Source organism: Mycteria americana, chromosome 6, assembly GCF_035582795.1.
Source record: "Mycteria americana isolate JAX WOST 10 ecotype Jacksonville Zoo and Gardens chromosome 6, USCA_MyAme_1.0, whole genome shotgun sequence".
Taxonomy (NCBI): domain Eukaryota; kingdom Metazoa; phylum Chordata; class Aves; order Ciconiiformes; family Ciconiidae; genus Mycteria; species Mycteria americana.
In genome coordinates, this window is record NC_134370.1 from 25,005,583 (window position 1) to 25,023,157 (window position 17,575).

The 17,575-nt window shown below is 36.0% G+C and overlaps 1 protein-coding gene across 2 annotated transcripts in view; it reads left to right on the plus strand.

The window, feature by feature from the left end:
* VCL (vinculin) overlaps nt 1-17,575 on the plus strand; it is a 65,141-nt gene that overhangs the window by 25,967 nt on the left and 21,599 nt on the right. For both annotated transcript variants that reach the window (XM_075505127.1, XM_075505126.1), the window contains exons 3-8: nt 3,605-3,755; nt 5,704-5,812; nt 8,333-8,455; nt 8,732-8,892; nt 14,728-14,818; nt 16,218-16,365. In XM_075505127.1, the coding sequence (XP_075361242.1) occupies nt 3,605-3,755; nt 5,704-5,812; nt 8,333-8,455; nt 8,732-8,892; nt 14,728-14,818; nt 16,218-16,365 (783 nt within the window). The remainder of the gene's footprint in view (nt 1-3,604; nt 3,756-5,703; nt 5,813-8,332; nt 8,456-8,731; nt 8,893-14,727; nt 14,819-16,217; nt 16,366-17,575) is intronic.

Sequence of the window (17,575 nt, forward strand, 5' to 3'; positions counted from 1 at the left end):
AAAGCTATCTGTCACAGTAATGTAATCTACTTCACATAGTACTTACTTAACTATCCTAGATGCAGTAACATGAATTAGGAATGTTCGGTGGCCTTTATGAATGATATTCTATTGCATTTGTTGTTTTTTTGTTAATCTGGAGTTTATATCAAAATGAACTAGTACATGTTAACAGTTCCTTGTTAACACTATGGAGTGTATTGTCACTGATATCTGTGTTGTAGGGGCAAGTGACAGTCACAGGTGACCTGCCAAGGAAGTCTTACCTGTTCCTGCATTAAAGGCTAGGATTTGGATGCAGGAAGTGAAACAGATGAGGGTTGGTTTTTCCTTTCCTGAGGGGAGGGAGGGGTTTTTGTTAATAAAGTGTTAGTTCAGTAATTGGCATTCCCCTTTAAGGGAGTGCTCCAGCAGAACTTGTACTGGCACACGGATGATGGGGTAAGGAGCAGCGTGCATGCGCTAGCACCGCATTCCCTGTCCATATTTTGTCCATTCAAAAGGGCTACCAGTCTTGATGGAACTACTCTTGGAGGATGAGGGAGAAGATTTGTTTATTCTTTTCAAAGACTTGGGTTTTGGCTTGCCTGAGACTGGCATTGAGGGTTCATAATGAATATTTATGATGGTAATCTGTAAAGTTTTTCAGTAGGAGTATGATTGTGCAGCAAAACAGTTTGGCTGCTGAGAAGCTATCATGCACCTCTTTGCATGCTACTGACATAAACCACATTGGAACTATTGACCTAGAGTTAAAAAAATGCTGTGTTTTTTATCTTAATTGTCTTAATCACCAGGGAGTATGAGTAATGCATGTAATTTACATCAGATGTTTTGCAATGTGTTCATATTACTTGTTATACTTCCCTTGTAAAGAAGGAAAAAGCTGTAATCTCTAGGCAAAGAATAGGATAACACCTGATTTGTTTACACTGAGAATAAAAATTTGTCTGCATTTAACTTGCACATGCAAACTCATTTAACAAATGAAGCAGTAATGCTATTCTATAGTAATATTATTTTGGTAGCCAAGCTGGAGCTGCACTGCTGGTAACTGTATTAACAATTAATGTTAATGTAAAATATTTGCTTTTTAACTTATATTTCTAGACTTGCAATTAATCTGAACCGTAGTGCGTAAACTCACTACAGCTTAAGTGATTAGAAATTGAAACGAGTATTATTCAAGCATCGAAGGCATTGCCTGGCATTTTTGGGCAGGCATCTCTGGGAAAAGCATACGTCAATCCTAAAACCTAAAAACTAAAATGGTAGTTTAGCATAAGCTAAACTTTTTTCCTCACACTTCGTAAAGATGACACTAACAGGAATGAAGCTGATTGACTACTAAAAGTAGTATGGTTGGAAATACCATGACCTGTGTCTTCTCCACAAAGTATTTGGTGTTAACATAGCTTTATTGTAATCATGCCTCAAAAATAAATATACATTTTTTTTTTTAAAGCTGGGGTTTTTTTTAGGTTGTGATATAATACAGGGATTAGAAAATTCACCATAGCAATGAACTTCTATTGAAAACTTTTGAATGTGTTTGATTCTTGTGATAGAACTAGTGGTTCATTGCAGTGAATATTTTTAGTGTTTTTTTTTTTTTTAAATTTAAGTAATTGAATTACTTCTTTCCCCAAACTCTAATCTTGTTTCCTAGCATGTATGCTTTGCAGGGGATGGAGCGTGTCTGTTTTTTAAACACCACTCTGCTTTTTTGTACATAATGCACACTCTTGAAGTCTTTCAAATGCATTGGGAAGTTTATACAAAATAGATATTGTACAAGTAAAATGCAAGTTTACCTTTCAGAGGTTCATCTCTAAAAACTGTAAAAGAAAACTCTGAATTTTTAGAAACTTTATTTTTGTTAACTATGGTGACTTCTGGGGTAATACATGTTCATGTTAATTCCTTTCTTTACAAATGAAAAAGCCAGCCTTGAGAGAATCATTAGTCTTAGAGATGACCATGAAATTGAACTGTAGGAAATTAAGTATTTCTGAGTCTATAGCTCTGAGCTGGCTGAATAGGTGATTTGTTTAATCCTTTTCTTGGCAGAGTTGAAAAGAATAAATTTGAGGAGCAAACACGGAAATCTAATTTAGTGAAGTCAGTTGACTTTGATAATACAGCTAAGTACATTGCATAATAATGAGCAGACCATTCCCACTTTCTGCCTTGAAGCCCTCCTTTATTTTCTTACCCGGTTATGAGTTACCACCATCTGATGTGCTGAGCAGATGTCTCACTAAAGAGCAGGTTATGATAAGGTCAGCTGGCCCAATTCGATCTACTCTAGGGAACCATTAGCTGAAAGCTTTACTTTCTGAAAAAAGTATCTTTTCCTGTAATGAGTGTCTTATTTCTAGTACAGTTAAATTTAGATGTAACCATTACGTTCTGCCATTTGTGTTAACAAGGAATGTAGGGGAGAAAATGGGATAAGTGGGTAATTTTCCAATAGTACTTAACTGAAAGTATGATAAAAGAGTGCGTCCAAGTGGTCCATAGAAAATGGCCTACATGACAAGCATGAAAAAGTTGCGATAAGAGATAGTATTGCTGTAATAAAAGGGTTTAATGTTTGTTGGAACCTCGTATAACTTGAATGAGCACATGGCACTTGCATGCATAGAGCCTGTGTATTAGACTACACTTACATTTCTGTCAAACGGGAGAGAATGGAGGATAGTCACAGTCAGTGTAGTCAGTAACTACAGTCGTGAATAGCGTAGCTAACATGGAAGTCAAGTCTGAATTTTGTATTTCTCTAAGCTGTCATGAACTAATTACAACAAGAGAACAAAACTGAAAGCTTTTCCATGTTCCAGTTCTTGATATTTTAAAATTGTTGTGTTAAATGGCTTGATGTGACCTAATTTCAGAGCTTATTTGCGTATTGTGTACCTTCTGTGTTACTATAATTAGAAATTGTAATACCTTGCAAAACCTCCTTTCTGTTTTTAAGTGTGGAATTGCAAGTTGCATTTGAAATTCATACCTTATCACTAAACCTTGTGGCTATTTAAAATGCTATTTCTGTCATGAGTGTTAACAGACTCTGAAGAGCTGGGCCACAGCTTCAATGAGCAGGGAGCAGTGTCTTGGTTTTCTTAATACTATGTGCTTTTGTCTTAATGTGTAGCTATAATTTAATATTTATTAATAGCAATTGCTTCTTGAATGGCAATGCGAATACAAGGCTGATAAAGGTTAGCAATTACTCTGATTGTGAAGTCCTAAAAGAATAATTTTGTCCCCTGCCCTTGTCATTAAGAATGCAAGGTGTTTTGCTGTGTTGGGACTTCTCCTTAATAACACCTTATTGACTGCTGTACATGGGATACTTCAAACATTCCCGACATTGGAAGATTGCATGACTTCTGGAAAACTGTTGTACGGTTGCTGGTTGCTTTCTTGTTAAGATAAATACAATAAATACTCTTGCTTTTTAAACTATAAAGGTGTAGAATGATCGGTTTGCTTGCAGTGCTTTAAGTAATAAAGTTAAAAACAAATCCAGCATTTTCTCAAGTCTGTTGTCATACAGACAGAAACTATTCAGCAAGTTTTGTCTGATGACTTTCCACAGAGTGGAGAACGCCTGCACCAAACTTGTTCGGGCAGCCCAGATGCTGCAAGCAGATCCTTATTCAGTACCAGCTCGTGATTATCTAATTGATGGATCAAGAGGCATCCTTTCTGGAACGTCAGACTTGCTTCTGACATTCGATGAAGCGGAGGTAGGAATCCCAACATGACTGACTTAGGTATCTGCACAATAGTATTATTAATTCAAATATCCACCTAACCAAATTAGCTAATCTAAACTATTGAGTTGATGAATGTGTTTTTGATCATTTTAGCTTGATTGGAAGCATATTTTGCACTCCTTTCTGTCAGAAGGAGCATAGGCTTGTTGCTCTCTTTTGTTAAGAGCATCTTTGTATGACATAATGTTTAGGCGTTGCCTGTGATTATTCCTCAAAAAGGCCAGATCCCATCAACCCTGTCTTAGATCTTGCTGGCACTTTTCTGTATTCTCTTCACCATAGCCATTACTGATCCTTATATTCTCTATCCCTTCACTGAAAAGCCCTAAGCCACTTCCTAATATGTCTGTCTGACTCATTAGCTGTGGCAATTTAATCGGCCTTGGGGCACAGGAGGTAATACAAATTTGGAGTGTCTGGCTGGTTAGCCAGAAGATGTGTTCTGATAGATATAACAGTTGCTATGTTTTGGCTGCTGCACAAGCCTGAAAGTGGCTCAGAGGTGCTGTTTGTCCATCCCCAGATGGACAAAAAAGCCAGAGTTGCAGGGAAACTTAAAAAGGAGGTTTTGAGTGTCTTATATTTGAAAATGTTTCATTGTTACAAATCTTTCTTACTCTTGTGATCCTCTTTCTGGGAATGTGGAGTCTTGCTTATTTCTAAATAGCAAATATGCTACTATGAGGAAATGAAGCTCACACTGTTAGAAATGCTGATGTTATTTCTAAATTTTACCCGTGCAACATTCTGTTAATCTATGAAATTGTGTTACTCTTCCTGCTGTTCTGAGTAGTCTAACATGGCATCCTTGTCTCTCATTTAATCAACTCATGGTACTGTTAGCATGTTCCTCTGAAATGAGAATGCTACGGGATTTCTCTGTGGCACTTGTGATTGCACATTATTTTAAGTGGTTTTTAATAGATACTATGAAGTGTTATAGGACAGAATTGCAAGGAATTTAATAGCTTTTAATCTCTCTGCTTCCAGTGTTTAGGAAATGAGTTGACTTCCGTGCAGTTAATGCTTCATTGAACTAGTCTCTGACAACTGCACGTTAACCAAAAGAAAAATACTAGTCTGGAATGATTGACTTTTCACAAATACAAAACTTGGCATGTCTCTATCCTGCTATGTTTCAAGATAAACTAACATTGGGAGAAAACTGAAATGAGTTTTAGAGGAAACTATGATCTGTTCTAGGGACTGAACACTTCATGTAGTTGATGTGAATTAAATGTTAATTAACTCATTTTCAATGAGAATTGTATGTAGTGTTGTCAGAAATAATGTGGTTCAGGAGGTTAGAAGATTAACTGTCAGAGAACTCTGTTTTGGAATCAAGTATGAACTGAAAAAGTTAAGCTGAGGCAGATGTCCAGAGGTAAATCAAGTACAGTATTCACAGATTTTTCTGGAAAGCTTAAGATGTTGGATCTACCTTTCCCACTGGAATGCTGGATAATGCTTTATCCATATGTAAAGCTGTATGGTGAATAATACTTCCTCTGAAAGCTTGCAGTCTGCTTTCTATGTAGTTTTGCTTTGAGATTTAAGTTACATGTTTTTTTATTGATGAAATTGCAATGAAAAACTTCAAGCATGCCAGCATACTTAAATGCACTCCCTTATAACCTATTATCTCAATGCTATCCTTCGTTTATCATACAAAGTGAAAACACTGGAAGTAGGATTTTGCATTTCTGAGTAGTGGAATGCTGATTAAATATTGTCTTTGTCAATACCGCAGTCTTGAGTAATGGCATTGTGGGTGACAATCAGTATCCCAGACCTTTGTGATTGCCCATACGTCATGTTAGCAAATGCTATACCTATTCTGTTCTAATAATAGGTTTGCATTTCTAATTCAAATGTAACTTCGCTTCATCTAATAAAGGATGGAATGTTCCTTTTTTAGGTCCGTAAAATCATCCGTGTCTGCAAAGGAATATTGGAGTATCTGACTGTAGCGGAAGTAGTAGAGACTATGGAGGATTTGGTGACATACACAAAGAATCTGGGACCAGGTTTGATTTGCTACAGCCTATCATAAACATACTAAGTATAGTCTCTTCAATTTACCTTTTTTTCCCCCCAGCACCTTCCTCACCCTAGTTTTGAGTGTTTGGACAATGATAAAGCAGTTGCTTTTAAAGTGTCTGTTGGAAAGAGTTTTAAACTAGAGGGTGAATGATGCCTATTTTCTGATTCACATTCTCTCTTAAGAATGCAGAAGAGTCAAGATGTTGGTAAATTATATGTAGTACACAGGTGATAGGTACTTTACTTTTCCTACACTATATTATATGAGGGATGTAAGCATGCATTAGTAAGAGTAAAACAAAAAAACCCGAAAAAGCTGTGTAATTAAGCACTCACAGCTACGAAGTCCATTAAGCTAATAAAATGTCTGTACTAACTGAGATGGTTAGGCCTAGTAGGAATTTCTTGGAGTAGTATAAGCTATGTATCCTATATTAACATCTTAATGAGGTTGCAGAGATAGTTGTTTCACAGTATAATACAAAAGCACAGCTGTTACAAAAATTCTTTTTGTTAGTTATTTCATGCTCCTTCACTATTTGTTACTTCACTGTGTTAACTCACAATTTCACTGGTCGAAGTAGGCAATTGGTAAGTGAAGCACTGGGTTGCTATAGAGGAAACTTACCATTAATCTCTGTCATCTACTACTCCAAATGCTTTAGTTTCAGCAAGCATAAAGTAGTTTAGGTATTTAACAAAAGCATTCTATAAAATCTAGGTGTTGTGGTGGTAATGTAGGAAGATGTTGGACTTAAAGTTACACTGAACTAAAGAATGCTTATATAAACAGAGCAGGAATCTGGTTAGTACTTATTTATATATATAAATAAGAAAACGTATGTAGTAGTGTAAGAATAACTAGCTCATAGATGAAATGACTAGCAGCTCTCATGTCACAGAGCATGTTTGTAGATTATCCTGTTTTTATTTAACATACGTATACGTTAGCCTGTTTCTACATGTGAAAAACTTTAAGTTCCATATGAAGGTATAGTGTTCTCTAAACTTTTTTTATGTCCATGAGAAGTTACCTTCAACTAAACAGATTTTGCCTCATTTTGAACAGGAAAAGATGAAGCAAAAAGGGCAATCTTCTCTTTGCATGAAACTTGTTCTTTTACTTGGTACACAATTTCAGTTTCTCTGTGGTCATTGTTTTCTGTGTCTTTAAAATGGAAGTTTTTCCAGACTTCAGTTTGCTCTATTTCGCTCAGTCATAAGCATTTGGGACTTTTTATTGAACCTCACAGACATAATTTGCTGTTATTTGTGTATAATAGAGGTAATAAGTGTTGGGCAAGTGTCTTGATTTCTTAGAAGTGAGATGTAGGCTTGTACCTTTATTGCAAATAATCTTCTCTAAGCTCATGCTGTTCTGAATAAATAGCTAATCTTGTGCTTCTGGCATGCTCTAGAAGCACTGTCTTTCCTTGAACTAAATGCTGCTCAACACTTGCAGCCCATGCCCACAAAACTTTTTATGCCTGTGTCATTGTTCCCTTCAGCTATATCAATGGTCATCTGAACTTAACTGTTAATGTGAGCACTATAGAAATAACGGGAATAGGAGCATGTACACTTAAAATCAACAAAGTTCTTACAGGTTTTATGTTGGAAGTAGAGAGGAGAACATGATTACCTATTTAGGCTTTTATCATTTGAAAGGAAAGGTGCTTCTGCACAACTTACACCTCTATGCTGTAAGTGTGGGGATTCTACTACTTTTTTAGTGTTGTAATTAAAGCTCATTTAACCTTTTTGTTATGTTAAGATGCCTAAGATGCTAACCAGCAGAAAAGTAATTCGGCCAAAGAGTATATAGCTTTCTTCCAGTTTTGTCCCCTGTAGGAGAAAGAGTGGGACCACAACAGCACCAATTTAAATCAACTTACATTTTTATGAAACTGTGTGTAAAATTTCCACATGTGCTGTGTGGTAAACCTCACAAGTCTTAGCTATTGAAAATAGATTTGCTCTAGAATAAATGTAATTCTTTCCCCACTTCTAGAGCACTGAAATATTTCTAGCAGAACTGAAGTATACATAGATACAATTCTTGAACTCTGGTAGAACCTCAAGGGAAACAAACAAACAAATCCCTGATGTTTCCATTTTGCCATTCACAATTAAGGCTTTGATCAAGTCTTAACAGAAAAGGAAAAAACCCCTGTAAATTAGCTTCCAGAGTTCAGGAGGTGACTTCATGTCCTAAAGTAGTAATTTCAGGTATTTTCCTATTTTATTGCTGGGATTTTAAATCAAGGATTTTGAGGATTCCATTCTACTTTGCATAGTGGCTAGGTTTTGAATCAGTGGCTTCTCTGAAGCAACTGGAATGTGTTTTAAGTAACAGCTGCTAATACAAAAATTAAGTTTTAAACTTCAATATAGTTGTTATAACTCATTACACTTTGTTCTTGTTTAGAAAGCTCAACTGTTGCAAATTAGACTTAATATTACTATCTATCTTTATGACTATGTTTGATTACTTTACTCTTTAGGAATGACAAAGATGGCTAAAATGATTGATGAGAGACAACAGGAATTAACTCATCAGGAACATAGGGTTATGCTGGTAAACTCCATGAATACTGTGAAGGAGCTATTGCCAGTACTTATATCAGGTATTTTTGGCTTTAATTTTTAATATCACTCTGAATTGCTGTCTGTTTTGAGCTGGAGTTCCAATGTCTTATGTTTATTAAAAATAACAGCATTGACGTTGCTTCTGTACTGATTGCAAATAACTGTGCTTCTTGTATTAAAACTATAATCTCTTTGAGATAAAGTGGTCCATGTAAAATAAAATGTACTACCTCTGTATTAATGCAATAGAAGGTCACCTTGAGCATTGATCATGTCTTTCATGGACCTTTTTCTAATCTATGGTATTTTCGCAGCTATGAAGATTTTTGTAACCACGAAAAATTCTAAAAGCCAGGGAATAGAAGAGGCATTGAAAAATCGCAATTTCACAGTAGAGAAAATGAGTGCTGAGATAAATGAAATAATCCGTGTATTACAACTCACTTCCTGGGATGAAGATGCCTGGGCGAGCAAGGTACGTTTCATGCCTACATTTGTATATATAAGTCTAATTTTTATCTACTGTGTTGTACACTTTATAAACTTGTGGTTTTGAGACTGTTGAAATAGGTATTTGTGCATCAGTTTTGCAACACTTTGTAACCACATCATATAATCTCCTCAAGGTCAAAGAACATCTTCAGAGGTGATTGTATTAATGTATCTTTCAAAATTAGCTTTCTCTCAGTAAACTAAGTTAAAAGAGTGTGGCATTTGAAGGTGGCTCAGTGGCTACATAATCATATTTGACAGAGGAAAGTTAGGTAAAAAGCTATCATTTTATACATTAAACTGGTCTTGTAGCTAAGCATTCGTAAACGAGATTACCTGAGATTTTTTCCTCTAGATACTACTAGAAAGATAGGTTGCTGTCATATTCCTTGTGCAAAAGGCCTGAAGTTGAGAATTTTCAGTCAATTTTTTGGGATCCCTCCTTAAACACTTCCTCCTTTTCCCCCTGCCCCGTTTTTAGTCTGGACATGGGAGTAAATTTCAAGTGCTTGCCTTTTCTCAAAGAAATACATGTTAGATTGAACAGCCTTTCTGGATAAGTATGATGTCTGTGAAGCTGGCATATGGACGGTATTGGTTCCTTACAACTCAGTGTTAAGATGTGCAAGTGACTGCAACTGCTTACCTGGAGTTAAGTGGTGCTCTTAAGTGATACCCACTGAAGATACTGAAATGTCTAGCAGACCATACAGCAGGTCTGACAGACAGATTCGTAAAAGTGTTATTGTGGACTTACAAATAAACATAACTGCATAACTGAAATTCCTGCCAATTTTTTGAGTGCCTTGAAGTAAATTGCTGAAGGGATTTTTTTAAGGGTTAGTGCTATTGGCAACAAGTAACTGTAAATATATTTGAAGAAAATATTGAGACCTGAAGCCAGACTTATTAACAAATGAAATTTTGCAGAAAAATCTAACATTGATGTAATCTAGGCATTAAAATCACTTTGGCCTATATTGTTTGGCACTTGACCCTTAGTTTGCCTTTTGAGTTATTTTGTCACTATCACTTCCTTATTATGACTACTTTATGCATCTTTGTTTTTGTTCTCCTGTTTCTTACCCTTTTCTCACCTTTAGAAGGTAAGCTTTCTTCCACACCCTACACCTCTACCTTGTACTAAACCCAAAAAAAGCATGTATGTGGGATTTTGTGCTGTGTGCAGACTGTGTGCTGTGCAACTTTTTATTTGTGTGCCAGCTGTGACACCATACTTATGTATATACACATGGAAGTTTTAAAAGGCTCTTAATAGCTCTGTCTAGCTACATTGTAGAATTGGCTGTCACTAAGAGAATGGTAACTGCAAGCTGAACTGCATTAAGACTGTCTTTCTGAGTCTGATTAGTTAGCCCAAGATTTTAAAGCACATTCTTGCTGAATGCTTTTGTGTTAATTTATGTTACTAGTCTGTGTAGCTACAAATAAAGGGTCCAGTCATGCAGGAACAAGCTTTCTGCATGCCCAGAAAGCTTTATTAAATCAGGAATTTTGTCCATTCCATCGTATTTCAGCAGCAGCCTTCCTTCAGTTCAAATGGTTCGTGTTCTTCAGGTCTGGGCCTAAAACTTCAATTTTGTATGTGCGTTTTTTTCAATTCAGTTTTACTTTTGGATTTAAGCATTCCTGTATTTTACAAAATACAAATAGAGTTTTGTTTTATTTTACACAACAAATTTGGAAATTTTCATGGTAAAAAAATGACTGTTACAAAAAGTTGGCAATTTAGTCTTAGGAAATTCTTGCTTCTCTTGCTAGTGAGGCAGATTAGTAAAGGATTTTATTAAGAAAATAGTCGGTGTATTAGCAGTATTTCCAAATGGAAAATAGTGGTCATTATGCGTAATGCATAAATACGTTGTGTGGACTAGTATAATCAAAGTATCATTCTGTTCTGAGTTGAGAACTTCTTAATTGTATTTTGTTTTTTGAATTAAGGTATGCTGACAATTTGAAACTGTAGCACTAGGCATTTACCAAACAGTTATGACAAAGAATTTGAGTTGAAAAATACAGTGGGATGAAGAAGCAGGAACTAGTTTGCTAATGGCTACTTATTACAGACCTTTTCCTGTATTTGCATATATATCTAATGGTTACTCATTATTTTTCTGGGAGGGAGGAGCTCTTTAATTCCATTTGAGATTGCTGTTGCATGCATTTTGTGCCTGGCAGTCAAGGGAAAATTTTCCTCGTGCTTTTCTGGAGCAAAGTAAAGTGTGTTTGGGGATGCACAGCCTTGAATTTTTACCGGTGTAGTACATTCTACAGTTGATGTTGGAGTTTAGTTTATGTTTATTATTCTATCTTGAATTGTTTATACATTGAAGTATCAGAAAATCTACCTAGAGATAGTGGAGAATGAACAAGTGTATGGAGCTAGAGTTGTAGGCTTTTTTGTAAGCTATTTTGTTGGTCTTTCTAGACTCTGAAATGCACATTACTGCAATAATCTCTGCTTGCACCAACACTGGATTTTTTTAACATAGTATCCCGATTTAGAATTGAAATACTGAGCAAATACTGATGTCTAACAAAATCTTGGGGGGAAAAAAAAAAATCTATATTTATTTCTTCCATGCATAGCTTTGTACCTTTTTTCTTTGAACTCTTCATTTTACAGAGGAGTTTAGCTTTCTCTTGTATATTCTTAGTGTTTATTTTTCAATAAACTTGAAGTAATACTCAATTCAAACATCTTCCACTTCCATAGAAATGGAGGGAGTTAAAAGTTGTAGGAAGCTGAGAAGTATCTAGTAACTTGCAGGATTGAACCATGGATGGTGAGTAAGCTATCTATTCTGCCAGAAGGCTGGCTTTGACTGTTTCCTTCAACATTGCCTTCTTTGGTAATGAAATGCAGATATTGCTAGACTAGACTACTTTATTGAGTCAGAGGTTGTGTGTTATATTCAGGAAGGGATTGTGTAGGATTTATTTTGCTCCTTTTCAAAGCAGTGCCAATACCACCTGCTCCATGAATAATCTCAAAATTCTTGGTAGTGGCAGAAGTGATGCAGAAAGGTATCTTGAATAAGTGCTCATTTGCTTTAGGAACTGATTTGCAAAAAGCCAACTTGCTCTTTTCCCTTCAGACAATGCTGCCCTAGTTTAACTTGATTAACTTAAGTTGTTTATCTCTTCTGAAAAGGTAATAGTACTGCTTTTGTTAATGAAATTCCTTTTGCCAACAGGGGAACTGTAGGGAGAGGAGGGAAAGAATCCTTTTTTTCTGATAAAACTACTCTATATGAAACTCTTTTGCAGGATAGCTGTAGGATTTTTTATTTTCTTGCTTGCAACTGATATTCTGCTTGCAGATCCCAAAGAATAAAATTTTAAATGTATTTAGCTGTTTAGAAAGCAACAAGGCTTTTAAACAGCTCCAGAAATCAGGAATATAAAGACACTTTCAAGCAGTAAGACCTTGAGCAAGTTGCTTTGTTTTGTTTAAATTGAATATTTCTACTTTTGTCTTCCTGGTTAATAGCCTGAATTGGTGGCAAAGTCCAGACATTTCGAGATTGCTACACCTTTGTCGCTTGCCAAGTATCTGACACCAGACGCAACTGTGGCATAAACAAAAGTGCAGTACCACCAAACCTAGTTAAGGATACATTCTAATTTCCTATTTAAAATTTACTTGTCTCATTGCAATGAAAACTCTTTATCAGGCTAAAGCTGAGAGGGATTCCTTGCCGTGGCAGTTTGAGCTGTGAAGAAGGGAAATCTGTGCCTTAAGAGCAGTTGTCCTGGAACACTTTGACTGCTACACTAGGATTTCACCAGATTTTTTTAAATAGGAAAAGGGGACGCTATTTGGCAAACATGAGTGCAGAGCCACACAGGATAGCAAGATTTACACTGCAGAGCAATCCAGTTATATTGCCTTCATAGAATAGGACATATGGATCCTATTATTGCTTGGGTAGTGCTAGCAATTACAAAATCATGAGTGTAAAAGCTAAAATACCCTTGATTTTTGTCCCCCGATATGAAACTTTAGATTCAGAGGCTTCTATATAATTTTGCTGAAACTGCAACTCTGCAGGCAGCTGAGACAACACAAAAGCCTGTGTTAGTAAAAAGGGAGGGGCAAAGACAGTTTTCCCAACACTCTCCTTTTCTCAACCATCCCACACCTATCATCTCATCAATACACTAAGCCACAACTGTTGCCTGTTGCCTTTTTAAAAATTCAGTTAGTTCTTTGTTTCAAATTATTTGTGGGTAGACAGGCCTGCAGTAGACCATTCATTCCAAACTAAAGTAGCTTCAGCCCGTATATAACACAACAGAAAACTGTAACACCTACCTTCACAGCTAGTAAGGTTTTTATATTTGAATACTTAAGTAATTATTTACTTGTCTCTTGTCATATATTAAATGCACAGTTCTCAAGCTATAGAGAAGATGACTTTTAAAAGAATGTGCCCACCACCCACCCCTAGCTGCATATCCTACCCTTTTGAAGTTTTTTTCAAACAGGTCCTGACCTAAGCTCTGAGACCCAGTTTCTAGATTTGAGAACCAAGCTTCCAGGTGAAAATGATTCTGCTTTGTGTTCTTCTGTCAGGCTGTGGTTCAAGAGCCCTTAAAAAATATCCAGCAGAGTGTCGCATGACCTTTTGGAAAGTTGGTTACTGAATTGTATTATAGCACCTTATGAATAGCTGACAGACCAACATGCATGAATAAAACTGGCTTAAATGCCAAAATATTTAGTGATGTATCTTTGAGACTAAGCACACAGAATGGACAACTCCACAAAAATGTGGCGGTTCTTTAGTGTTGTCAGGATATCACATGTTGTACCAGATACTCATCACTGATGCTCGTAGGCTCCTCTTCATAAGAATTGGACATGGACAGTCCAATTCAGTTAATAGCGTGAGAGCCAGGCTTCTTTTCATCATCTGTATACTAATCATGGGATGTTGGATGCATTTCAAATTATTTCCATGACATGTGTGGTAAAAAGCTATTTTGGGTTTTTCCCAACTTTCTACTTAAGGTACTTGTTACTCTTTTCACTGTCTTTCCATCTGTATAAGATAGAAAACTTCTGGCCTCTAGTGGAGAGATGACACATGAACAATTAACAGAGTTTGCAGAGAAATGAGAACTGGATGGTTTTATCTCCTATAGTCAAAGAGATGCTGGATAATAGCAGCATAATAGTCAAAGAAGCAGCTTCTCTAATGCTCCTGGCAGGGAAGTTCTGAGTTTAAAACAACCACATGTGAATACATGTGTTTGTCTCTGAAGACATTAAACTCTGTATTTGAGAATTCCAGGAATTAGCTGGCAGTCTATTTTTTTGCAAGTAGCAGCTGCTTGACTTTAAGCAGCAGAGCAAGTGAAAAATGCAGATGTGCAACCTTTTGCACAGAAGTAAGTAGTAAAATTCACTGGCCAATTTCAATTTTTGAAACATTTACTCTAATCTCATTGTTACAACTTTTCTATGTGCCCTGATGTACAGTAAGGAAAAAAATGGAACTAACTCCAAGATGTGTGCTTATTAGAGCTCTGACTTCAGAAATTAAAACACTAGTAAAGAAAGGAATAGAAAAATCACTAAAATTGCATGCATATTTTCTGCATTTTGAGTGAAATGAAAATGTCTGTCTTAATTGAAAGAAGTGGTTATGACCTGGGTTTTGAGCTGCTTATATGGGTGTGTTTCTGTAAGTAGACTGTGCTCTATAGAACTTCTGTCTGCTTTGGCTGTGTTGACTATTTGTGCTTTGATTTTTTTGAGAATCATTTTGGTGGTTTCCCTTTTGTAAAGGACACTGAAGCCATGAAAAGAGCTTTAGCCTTAATAGATTCAAAGATGAACCAGGCAAAAGGTTGGCTGAGAGATCCAAACGCACCTCCAGGTAATATTAAAAAAAAAACAAAAACCAGCACAAAGTATTTTGATTTTTAAAGGTCTGAATAATTCTGTTGTGTAAGACAAAATTGCCTTTAAGCATTAATAACTCATATGTAGTGGATCATTCAGAAGGAGCCTGTATTTATTTCTTTCTTTAGATACTGGAGATTCAACGAGTTGTGTCTAATGACCTGGAAAGCTTTGTTTGTTTTCAGTTATCTGAACAATATACTCTGTATAACATATGTGTTTTTTCTTTGCATTCCACTAGTAAAAACAAAAACCTGTAGATCACATTGAACAGTATTTAACAACAGTGGTTGCTAATACTTAAAATCCCTCCTTCTGTATTTTCAAATTGGTATAACTTAAGATTTGCCTAACAGTAATCTTTAAGCGTTTTTCTTTCAGTCTTGACATAAAATTTTTAACATGAAAATCTGTCATAAATACTGTAAATACAGTCACCTTTACTTATATAAAGGTTTTGCCTTTGTATGCATCTTTAAAACAAATAAAAACGGATAGAGGCCTGTTCCATTTAGGCTTTGAAAGACCTTATCTGAAAGACTTCCTCTGAAATTGAAGTCAAAATAATACAGTTATAAAAGCTGGAAGTGAATTGTTGTCATCTGTGGACCTGCTGCTTATACTACTTCTGACCGCATTCCCCTTGCCACAAGCAATTTCAGAAACCTCAAAGTTATTTTCAAAGCCTTCTGTCATTGACACTGACAATTAATGAAGTAAACTATTAAAAATTCAGTAGCTAAGGACAATTGCAAAGATAGTTGTAGAACTTACTGCAAATCATATTTTACTGGGTGTGCTACTTTGAACTAACCTCATACTATGTTTGTCATCTGAGTGTTCCTTATGCTAGGACTTCTTTGAGCCAATTGCCATTATTATAATTTCATGGAGGAGCCAGTACTTTATGGGTACTGGCACCTCCACTATCCATAATGCTGGAGGATGGGATCAGGGTGGGTTGCAAGTAAAAGGAATGTTGTTGTTGTATCTTCTTTAGCCAAAATCAAGTCAGATTTGCAACTGGCTGAAGTTAAGGCTACATGAATCTTGCCGTGGTGCTCTTTCCCTTCTTAGCCTGAATTACAGATTCTATAAAAGAAGTATTTATAGAAATCAAGCTATGATAACAGAATGATTAAATGACTTGAAATACATGGCACATGATGCACATTAAGGCTATGCTATATTGTTTCAGAAATACCGTCCCGTTATAATTATCCCATTTGGTGTATACCTCATAGGTTTTGATAAATGCATTTTCACTGCTGAACCTAATGCAGTTAATGTGGTGGGACATGATGAGACTAGCAGTTTACTCATACATGTCAAGGAATGTCTTGTTTGTTTTACTAACTGACTCTGCATCTTAGGGGATGCTGGTGAGCAAGCAATAAGGCAGATCCTTGATGAAGCTGGAAAAGCAGGGGAACTGTGTGCAGGCAAAGAACGCAGAGAGATTCTGGGAACATGCAAAACACTGGGCCAGATGACTGATCAACTAGCTGACCTCAGAGCTAGGTAAATCTGTTAATTTTAATGGACAATTTTCCAGTACTATTAAAACAGTTTTTCTGAACTTGCAGTTGTGTCACTTCCTAACCTGTAGGAGAGCAGGCCAGTAGCTGTATTTTGCCTCTCTTACTTCAATCTCTTCTGGTAAGAATAATATGTTTCGGAATTATATAACATGATGAGTAAAATTGCTCAAGTAGATAATTTGGTTTGTTTAATGTTAAACACATAACCTTCCTCCAAATTAGGCAGAAATGAAATTTTAAACTCTACTGTTAAGTCTGCTCTCCAAAGAGGATATACCTCAATGACTGTAAGATACATGAATACTCTAGTTTTTAGGTGTTTATTGGGATGTTAGACCACAAGCAGTAGTTGTTGAAGTTGTTTATCAGTCACTGATAAATTCTGCTGAACTTCATGTGCATTTCTTGTATAGAGTTTTATTTAACCAGAGCCCTTTATCAGTTTTCTGCTGCCTCATTAGAAATTGGTTATTCTTTCACAATGGTGTTTTGAATTTAAGGGGTTTTGTTTTTAGGCAGCAGATGAGTCTCTTTAAATTTACGATTTTTTTTTGATGTTAGGTACTATGGCCTTTTGTTCTTTTGCCGGAAAGTAGGAAGTATGATATTCCTTTGTGAAGGCGTAACGACGATGAGCTAAGAAGTAACTATTCTATGTAGTCTGAACACTATAACCCAGTTTCCTTTGAGTATAAGGAATTTTTCAGCTGCTTATCAGTGTAGTAAACCATAAGCTAGAGTGCTCTAACATTGGTTTCTTTATTTTGTTGTAACACTTCTCCCCACCCCACAAAAATACCCCACCTGGAAACCCCAGAAAGCTATTCATTGTGATCCATTAGGGATACAGGTAATGATTTTCTGGTATAGTATTTTCTTCTAAAGGTTAACGCATGTTTCAAATTGTCAGAAAAAGCAATACAAGATAGGAGTTTTTTATTTGTAAAAAAAAAAAAAAAAAAAAAAAAAAAAGAAGCTTTTAGGTAAAATAAGTGCCTCTTCTGACTTAAGGCTCTAATATAGTGCAGGAAGTGAGCAAATCCAAATAATTGGAGAACTGTGTTTTGAGTTACCTTAAGAACAGGTTCCCTACCATCACTTTAAATCATAGACTGTCAGGCTATGAAGTGTTGCGATGATATGTACACAAGCTTGGAATATTTCTGTAACTTATTTGCGTGAAGAATTGT